The sequence below is a fragment of the Gavialis gangeticus genome, unplaced genomic scaffold (assembly GCF_001723915.1).
Source record: "Gavialis gangeticus isolate Ggan-Ray unplaced genomic scaffold, GavGan_comp1, whole genome shotgun sequence".
Lineage (NCBI taxonomy): Eukaryota > Metazoa > Chordata > Crocodylia > Gavialidae > Gavialis > Gavialis gangeticus.
Window position 1 is genome coordinate 158,170,785 of NW_017729025.1, and position 10,076 is coordinate 158,180,860.

Below are 10,076 nucleotides of genomic sequence, written 5' to 3' on the forward strand. Positions count from 1 at the left end.
CCATGCTGATTGCCCCTGAGCATCATTTCTGATGCCGGCCCATCACAAATGTGCTCCTTGATGATCTTCTCAAAGAGTTTCCCCAGGATTGAGGTAAGACTGACGGGCCTATAGTTACCCGGGTCCTCCCTCTTCCCCTTCTTGAAGATGGGGACCATATTACATCAAAACCAAACCAGTTGCTCTGAAATTTCTCACAACATCTCATCCCAGTTTAATTTCTGAAAAGCTTGGGGAAAAACTGCCTAGGGAGTTTTCTGAAACTGCACTCTTCCCTGGTATGTTGTTAAAAAACACACTTCCCATAACATGACATCTATCGGATGGCCATCATAGAGGACATTCTGGTTTTCTGCTACTCCGTCCTCTAGTGATAAAAAACCCAACACCTTTATGTCCTCTATTTTTCTCTTCAAGGGAAAAATAGAGGACATAAAGGGATTCGATTTCGTATCAATAGAGGACAGAGGATAACCGGACTGTCCTCTGTGATGGTCACATCTACAATATATTTAAGACAACGTGTTAATGATCATGTATACCTAAAGGGATATAATGTTGTACAATTTATCATCATACTGAACCAGACATATGGGAGTTTCTTCACTACCATGAAAGCAACCCTTCCCATTTCCCTAACTTTTATGAGAGACACTTCCCATTGTGAGATATTGTCTAAAACACGGTACACCAGTTTACTTCAAGCAATGCAGAACCCTGTGGATATACTTCAGTTTTAGGAGTTACCATTTATAGTTTAGCTAAACCTGTTTCTGTTCATCTTGACAAACAAGAATGTCAACACCTCCTTTTGCTTGCAGGTTAACTTAATCGGCTTAGTCACACCTTAAAAAGTTAAACCATAAACCAGGTTTTCCAGACTGTTGTAAAAGTGGAAATTGATAAGTGATTCTGTAGCAGAAGTTATTGCACACAGTTAGGAATCCTAGTAACTCCACTCCACAAACTCTCTAAACGTGGGAAAGCATGCAGATGCATAATGATAGCTACCCGCCAACCTTAACTCTGCTCCACAGTGCCACCAGAAACACAAAGACAACCTTTTCAGTCCATTGCTCAAATTCATTAGCATTTTATTAATTACTACAAAGATCCTTCAAGTTGTCTCCGAGTTTCTTGTTACTTGGGGGTTTTCGTGCTATGAGGCAGAGTGAAGGTTGTTTGGATCATCTTAACGACATACTTGTATTCTTTCCAACACTTCGGGATTCCTTGAAGCAGAAGCCTAAATTTTTAATTTCCAGGCTAAACATTTTTGCTTCAGGATTTTTTCCCCTGCCATATATGATGAATTTGGATTCTAGAGAAATTATGGTCTTTTTTTTTGAATAGTTGGGAATAGCATCAGGACTGAAAGGGGTCTCCTGGGCTACAAAACTCACTCCCTGCAACCACAAGCAATCATTAGGAGTTAGATAGCTGCTTCTAATTTCCAATCCATTTTTCCATTGTACCTTTTTGACCTTCTGCCAGTGCTAAAAAAACCCTTCATCACCTTCCCTAACATCAATCCCAGGTATAAATATATTTTATCTCATATTTTTCTGTATTTAGAAAATGTGTGAGTGTGGAGATGTTGAGAACTGATGAAGGCAAGTTCTTGGAACCCCTGCCAGCATCTCTGTGGGATTTGCATTTGTATGGTGGTAGCACCCACAACCTGCTTCCCTGAGCATCATACAAACCATGGCTGTGATCTACTACCACACACTTCTGTGTGTACTTGGGACAGTAGGGCACTAGGGCATATGACAAATAGACTCAGTTCCCATTCTGACCCTTCTCCTCTCTTAAGCAGAGGCTTGTCCACCTCTAGAATGCACTATTCCACCTGGATCTGGGGTTCAATTTTATTTAATCACAGGCAAGTTTTTTAGTGCTGTTAGACATTGTGGATATAGAGCCTCCCATTTCTACCATTTATGCAAGTTAACACAGATGCCCTGCCACCAGGAGAGTCTAGCACAAGGGGTAAGGGTAGAGTCTCTCCCTGGTCAGTAGCACAGAGGAAGACAGCTGGCTGCGGAAGCAAACCAAAGTTCCTCATCTGCCATACAATGTGGTGCGTCTCTTTTGCCCATGCCTATTTTCCCCTTGATCTGCTGAGCACTTTTTACAGATGGGAAACTCTACGATGCCTACGTGTCCTACATGAACTCCTCAGATGACAGGAAGTTTGTGAACTTCATTGTGAAGCCACAGCTGGAAAACCGTTATGGCTACAAGCTCTTTCTAGATGATAAGACCATCCTGCCCAACTCAGGTGGGGGCTTCCTTCAGTACTACTTCCTGTCTCATCTCTACCCTGGAGGGAATGAAGCCTCCCCTTCCAGAAAGTCACCTTTGGCCAAGGGTTGATGGGTTCTGGCTGGGAGTGCAAAGGTTCACATTTACTGACGACACTGGGCTGCTCTCTGGGGCAACACCTTCCTTTGCATTCAGGCTCCATGGAGCAGTTTTACTAACATGAAACCCGCTCAGGTGGAGATATCAGAGTAGTCTGTAGGTGGGGAAACCAGTTACTGGAAGGATCAGTGCTTCCCCACAGAATGAAACCCAGAATTTCGGACACCTTTTTCCCTGCTGTAACAGCTGGAAATATTGTCTTTAGCGCTGGTACTGTAACCCAAGAGGAGGGTGTGAAAAGGGCACTTTAAGAGGGACTGGGCTATGACTTCCATTACTTTATAGATTACAATCCTCTTAATGGAGGGTTCTTGATTTGGGTTTGCATGCAAGGACAGCCTGTTTCCAAAGGAAGAGTCCCTTGCTGCCTCCGCTAATCCTTTGCCATGGCTACTGCTGAGCTGCTTCTCTATTCCACTCCCACAGAGCCTTCGGCAGACCTGATCATGAATGTCAGTCGGTGCAGACGCCTCATTGTGGTTCTCTCCAATGCATACTTAGAGCAAGACTGGTGCAACAACAACTTCAGGTAACTGGCCGGCCACTGAACATGGCAACAGGCTGCTGCTTTGCTTCCTACTCACCAAGGTAATTCCCAGGAGATTGTCCAAGTGACCCACAGTTCTGCTGTGGCCTGGCAAACAGACATCTTCCCTCCCACAGCTGCAGTCAGCAGCTTCTCCATGGTACTGCCATGCCCTGAGAGCATGGGCTTGAGTTGCCCTGTGCCTAGAACTACAGAACCCCCTAGCACCAGGGAAGAACAACTTCAGGATAAATCCTGCTCAGTCTCAAGAGCCTGGAGCATACTCAGTGCAGGCAGAGCCTTCAGATAAAACCTAGCTGCCAAGCTCACATGCTAAACTTGCATGAAAACAGAATGACCCCACACCAGCCCCTCTCTAGTCCCTGCTCAGAACAATGGAACCCAAGAGCTTCTGAGTGAAACAATTGTTGTTTTCCTCCCATGCTAGAAGTGTATTTTCTTCTAGTCTTACCCTCCACAATAGTTGACTTTCCAAAAAGATTTGGTAGGTGGTGGCATGTGAAAGTTTGGTAAAATTACTGAAGGCTGCAACTTGGCATGTAAAGAAGTAGAGAACCTTAATTCCAGAGGTTTCTCCCTGCTCCCCATCCCCCACCTAGTACAGATAGGAGTCCTAACACCTTGCCTCAGTTCTTGTAGCTCCATCTCACAAGGAAGCCGAGTGCCAAGCCAATGCCCCTCAAAGTCCGTGGGAGTCTTTCCATTGCTCTGCAGTTAGGTTAGGACTATGCAGCAATGAGAACCTGTAGCATTTGCTGAGCAGAAGCCATGCATGACACTACTAACCCCCTGGAACTGTTATCTCATTTTCCAGGGAAGGTCTATGGAGACTAATGGAGCTGTCCCAGAGACCCATCTTCATAGTTTTTCAGACTCAGTACCGGGAGATAGTGCATCCAGCCATTAACTTGCTAAAGCAGCACAAGAAGGCTGTAACCCTGTTGCTCTGGCAGACTGGCTCAATGGTAAGCTGGGTGTGGGAGGTGGGATTGAAAAGATCCTGGCAGTCCTGCTTTGCACTGTGCTACAGCAGAGACTCTGGAAACAGCTCTTCTGGGAGGAGTGCATGTCAGACTCTCAAGAAGCATTGAAGGGAAGCTATGCTTCTTTGAGGGGAAGGGCCAAAGACTGCCTCTGCCCCACAGGCCCACTGCAACAGCACATACCAGAATCAGCTTCATTACTGCAAAGCTGAGAGAGCAGAGTTAGATATGCTAAGTGAGGTCTTAAAGATATTCTTTAGATAGGCTAAGTGGGGTCTTAAAGATATCCTCCCCACTATCCTTTTGGGACACTTCCCTGCACTGCCCTTATATGTTCTTCCTCAGGGCATCTACATTGCTGCCCTTGCCCTGAAGTGGGAAAGCCCCAATGAACTATCAATGCAGTGGCTACCAGGAGATGCTGAAGCCTCCCTTCTTGGAGGCAAGAGCCAACCCTAACCCTGGTGCAGTAAGAGAGAATATGAGGTCTCACACAGAGCTGGTCAAAACAGAAAATATCAGTTTGTTTGCAAGGAAGGCAAGCCTAGAGGTTCATGGAGCTGCAGCTTTAACTACTGATGCTGATGGCCATGAAGGGGCTCCAGAACCTGAGAGAAGGCAACAGGCAGCAGCCAAGCCAGGTCAGATCTCTGCAAAGAGATCATACCAACACAGAAAGAGAGGTTACAGGTACAGGATGCAAGCTCAGCTCCTGCTGAGACTGGTGTGGGCAGCAAATAAGCATGTGTATGCCTATGTGCATTTGCAGGGGGTGGGAATCACTGGCCTGTAAGTGACTTGCCCCGGGACCTTCAAGCCAGTGGCAGCCTGCACATACCGTTAACATTTCAGCTCCCTCCGACCAGCCACGGTCCTGTGTTTGTCCTACATACGTCAAGGATTACAATGGAAGCCAGAAGTTCAAGCCCCTGTTTTCATTATGTTCACATGGATGCATCACCTTCCCCATTTGGCTTTCACATGCACAGCAGAAAACAAGCTTCATGGTCTCTTTCTATGACAAGAGCATGTGAAGAGCCATTGTTCCTGCTCTTTGCTCCCCCACTTGAGGGACAGCAGCAGCTAATGTCTGCATGTGAAGGGGCATTGGTAGTATGTCCTCTGTGCCATGAAGAGCCCAATAAAGTTCCTATGTGGAGTCAAGGAAGAGGTGGCATTGTAGCCTTATGCATTATATATACTCCCCAAGAGCTCAGTGCAAGGAAGTCTCTCGAAGAGCAGGGTCAAAGTGCTCCATGCCTGTAAGGCTGATGTGGTTTCTAATGGCCAGCCCCAAACTCACACCAAGCTCTTTCCTTCTTTATTGCTCACTACTGAAAGAAGGAAGGAATGTACTTTGCAGTCCTCAGAGAGGTCTTTCAACCCTAGTCTATACTACTGCAAGCCCTCTAATGGCTAGTGGGATGGCACAGGTGTTGCCACAGGAGGGCACCATTCACTCTGCAAAATCTCTAGTCCCAGGGTTGACTCATGAGAGGGGAAAAACCCAGTGTCTTGAATCCCAGGATTCAGGGGCTGGTGGTTATAGGAACCAGGGCTTTTAGTGAAGACCCAGAGATCATGAAGACCCTGGTATACAGCTCTCCCCTGCACATCAGCTCCCACCAAAGTGTTGCATTTCAGAAGTGATTTTAGCTTGGAAAGCTGCACCTAAGCCTCATTCTGTTCACATAACGAAACTATACCGATTCCCACAGCAATTTCTCCTTCAAACCCAAGCCCAGACCTGCTGCTCCCAGCCCCTGAAGCCTCAGCTGTGCTTCTTCAGAGTTCCCCACACAGGTTCTGCTGGTTCCTCACTCAGGCGAGGTGCCATTGTCTGAGTGGGGTTCTTGCCCAAGTTTTGCTCCCAGGACTGCAGGTATGTGCAGGGACTTGTCCATGCTGGCTCCAGAGAGTCTTTCAGTCAAAGTGAAGCTACAAGGTTCCCCATAAGGGAGGAGAAAGCATTGCAAGTGCCAGAGTCCATGTCTAAAGCAGCAGAAGCCCTGCAGCCTGGCTGCCAGGGTCTGGCGTGCCCTGGAGTAGCTATAGCACAGCCTCAGGATGGTTTCTGGCACAGCCAGTGGATAACCCAGCGGTCCCCCTTGGTTAAGATGATATGAAACTCCTGCTGGAGAGACAGAAATAAACCACCATTACCGTGCTCCTCTTGGAGCCTGGGCATATGCAGGAGACCTCAGGGGAATGTGAGCAATCTGAAGGAGACGGAGGGAGACACCTGCCTTAGCAGATGGATCACAGGACATCAAGTCATCTCTTTCCCCACCTCTGCCACTGATCTGCTGGACAGCCTTGGGCAAGCCTCTTTTCTTTGTGCCTTCATCTTGTGTGCTTAGGTTGCGTGTTGCAGGGCATGTGGTTGTTCCTTGCAGTGCATTGGTACTGTGCAGCACGCAGTGGGGCTCTGAACTCTGCTGGAACCTCTCAACTGTACCAGAAGAAAAGGCCCTTTTGCCCCAGTGAGTTTAGCCAAACTCCCTCTGCAGCCATAGGATTGTCATCTCCACAAACACCCCAGGAGACAGGCCTTCAGCACATGCTTCCCAAGTCACTCCCCACCCCCCCCCAAAGAAGTCTCGCAACAAGTAGAGGTGTTGAAAGTTGTCCTCAGAGTGCCAGGGAGTGTGTGGGTGTTTCACAAGGTGGAGGGCAGTTTGAAGCCAAAAAACTCTGTTAACGAGACCGGTGTTCTCACCCCCCATACAGACCCCTTCTTCAGACTTCTGGAAGGAGCTATGTCTAGCCCTGCCACGGAAAGTTTCTTTCCAGCACTCCATGGGAGATCCTCAAACCCAGCTCCAGGAGGACAAGGACCCCATGCTGATTCTCCACAGCAGCTACCTGGAGCACCGAAGAGAACCCCATCCTGAGGGAGACCCAGGTATGTCCGACATCTCCCTTGGTTCTTAGGAGGCTCGGGGATTTTTTTCATTGGTGGTATCTTGTACTGGACCAACTGTTTAGCTAGAAAAGGTGCTGGACAAGCTTTCGGGCACTAAGTGCCCTTCCCCAGGGGGCTCACCGCCCTCATCCTTGAGCAGCATTCAGCACAGGGTCATGCCAGAACATATAGGCTGGGCTGCTGGCATATATCCTACTGACACCTCGTGAACAAGGGCTTGTACAGCAGGGGCCAGCCCGCATCCTTTCTCAGGGACAGCTCCTGCTGCACCTCAGCCCTGTGTCAGAAATGAAAGGGTCCTCCAGTCTGGCCCAGATGAGAGGAAAAGATATGAGGAAGGGTCCCAGGGGAAGACATCTTGTAGAGGGAAGCTTTGCCTTCTGCCCCCTCCCTCGAAGCAGTGGTTTCAGGGCCCCTTCTCATGCCTCAGAGGCCAGGAAGCCTGAGTTGAGCCATATGTTTCAATTATTTGCTCAAATCATCTTCAAATAACTGCTCTAACAAAAGAAATTGAAGTGACCAGCTGTAGGCAGCCACTAACCCCACTTCCCATCCACCACACTGAATGTGTTGGCAAGTGCCTCCACTTCGGAGGAGCTGTTCTTCCCTTTTTGGGGGGAAAGCCCCACTGTTCAGGTCAGAGCAGTGGAGGCCGTGACCCATCCTCCACATTGCCTTAGAGCACAAGGGCAGCGAGGGAGCGGTGGGGTTAGATCAGTGGTTGTTGGCACCTTCAGAACCAGGGCATTGCTAGTGGCTTTCCCCTAAGCCTCTGGAACAGCTGTGGCATGGTGTGGCATGGCGTGAGGGAGGTTTACAAGCAGCTGGTAATGGTGAGCCCAGCTTGGTTGTCCTCATTGGTTTCATTGTCAGGAGGGAAGATGGGGTAGGCACAGCTTTTGTTGGCTGAGGTCACTGCACTGGGTGTTTGTTGCAGGCAAATTGTCAAGAATCAGGCCCCTAAACATGGTGAACGTGCATTGCCTTTGGTCTGCTGACCTCCAGCACAAAGAATGACAGCATTTCCCTGTCTGGCCCAGTCCAGCTCTCCCACAGGCTGCCAGGGCATCCTCAAGCTTTGAAGGGACAACAGCAGGTAGTGTGTTAGGATGCTGAGACCTGGATTCACGCCAACAGCTCTTCAGTGAGAAGAACAGGGCCTAACTTATTTTTGCCTGTTCTGACACTTGTGACTAGACAGGTATTACCCTGGAATTATTTTGTGGTAGAAAACACCCTCTGGAGCCCGTGTCCAGAATGTCCACTCTATCCCCCAGACCGTATCTCAGGGGCTTCCCTCGGAGCCAGCAATACCTGTAGCAATACCTCTCCCTCCCCATCAACCTGTACTATCTCCCACCCCATAGGCCTGCAAGGGCCCATCTTCAGAGGCCCACCAACTCCTCGAGTGACCGGCTCTGATGGACCAACAGCACTGGCAGGTGGCACGATGGAAGAGGTGCAGTTGAGCGAGGGCCAGAGAAATGAAATAGATGTCTCCGACCTGGGGTCTCGCAACTATGGGGCGAGGACCGACTTCTACTGCCTTGTGACAGAGGATGACCTCTGAAGGGAAGAAAGGCAGCAGGTGACTCTGTCAGCATGGCGTCCCCCTGAGGAACATGAGCCATTCAACCAAGTTTCTTTAACCCAAAACCCTAGTATGGCCTTCAGCACTCTGATTCCTGCATGCTCCCTACAGGGAGTCAAGCCTGGGAGACAGCCTGGTTTTCACCGGCCTCTTGAAGCCTTACAGCCCAGCATAGACTCTAGGTACCTGCCTGTTAGAAGTGGTTTGACACCAAGGGGAGTTGTTGGCAGAAAAGAACTCAGCCTTTTGCCTGGAACTGTCTGATAGCTCTGGTGGAAAGGAAAGCACTCAGGGAAAGCTGGTGCCTCAGGCTTCAGCATGAGTTTAAGGATTTGCTAGCCCTGCTGAATGGGTTTTGCAGGAATGGATGCTGCTGAGGTGATGGGGTTTGGCATGATCAGTAGAATCTGTGATTCAGTGTCTCATGACTGGTTTCAACAAGCCACTGGAGCTTGTTGCATATGGTATGGGGACATGGCCACCACCCAGAAAGGCAATGGGCTTAGTTCTCTTAGTAGAGCCCTGGGCCATCGGCTGCAATGCCTGGGGAAGAGGCCAGGCAGCAGGGAACCACGACTGAAGGAAGAAAACGGCGTGGCCTTACAGTAGCACAGTGGCCTATCTACCCGACCCAGAGAGCTGATAACAGGTGCTTCCTGGTGGAGGGGCAGGACCAGGGGCATACAGCTCTCTCCAGGAAGTGCTCCTGGCCTGCCTGCCTCGCTCACTGGCAAGCTGCCCAGCATGGTTGCTTGGGGTCTGCTAGCCCATCTCTCACCATTTCTGCCCGTTTCATCATTCCAATTTCAGCAGTTCAAATAAACAGTTGTCATTTTAACTTGGTCTTGGCCTCCCCCTTCCCCACAGCACCCACTAGCAGCTCTGTGGTAAGATGCAGCCTGTGACCAAGTCCATCCTGCACATGACAAGACCTCATGGTAAAGAGCCCGGTTCCTGCCTCTTACTGCAGTACGAGAGAAGCGAGGTGCAGCTCTGGGGGAGCTGATCCTGAGCTAGCTCCTTGGCATGGCAGGCAACAAGATGGAGCCTTGGGTTCCTCCTGGCTGGAAGAGCAGGAACTGCAGGCCAAGGGTGCTGAGCATCTGCAGGCTGAGAAGGGGTCACACAACTCTGATAGCAGCTTTCCCAGTGCTACCTTAATGCCAGTGCTCAGGATGGCGGTGCTCAGCTAACACAGCACCTCTGCCAGGTGGTGTCTGTCTGCTTACCCACACCAAGCTGCAGAAGGGATGCCAGAAAGCAGTGCAGGCCAGATTTATGGTGTAGGGAACGCGGACTAAATGTGCATTTCCAGTGAGGGCTGTGGCATAAAAAGAGGTAGAGTGTCTGTGAGCTAGGGAAGGGCCATCCCACTTCCTGCCAGGCTCCACGCCCTGTACAGGCAGCTGCTCCCACCCCTTTTGCCTCCCTCTGCCAGGTGGGCAGTCAGGCTCCCCGTATCTACTCTGTGGGCAACTGGGCTTCCCCACTCTGCCGCATGGGCAGGCAGAGCTCTTTTCTTGGCTGCGTGCAGCATGGGCATGCTGACCCCCACCCCTTACCAGGTGGGCAGCCAGGACCTCATCACTGCTGGTCATGTAC

At 49.8% G+C, this 10,076-nt stretch overlaps 1 protein-coding gene across 2 annotated transcripts in view; it reads left to right on the forward strand.

Annotated features, from left to right (window-relative positions):
• The window catches only part of SIGIRR (single Ig and TIR domain containing), a 24,513-nt gene extending 15,201 nt beyond the window's left edge, over nt 1-9,312 (forward strand). For both annotated transcript variants that reach the window (XM_019519852.1, XM_019519853.1), the window contains exons 6-10: nt 2,141-2,284; nt 2,854-2,956; nt 3,789-3,939; nt 6,688-6,862; nt 8,251-9,312. In XM_019519852.1, the coding sequence (XP_019375397.1) occupies nt 2,141-2,284; nt 2,854-2,956; nt 3,789-3,939; nt 6,688-6,862; nt 8,251-8,453 (776 nt within the window). In that variant the 3' untranslated portion in view covers nt 8,454-9,312. The remainder of the gene's footprint in view (nt 1-2,140; nt 2,285-2,853; nt 2,957-3,788; nt 3,940-6,687; nt 6,863-8,250) is intronic.
• Nucleotides 9,313-10,076: the final 764 nt, after the last annotated feature.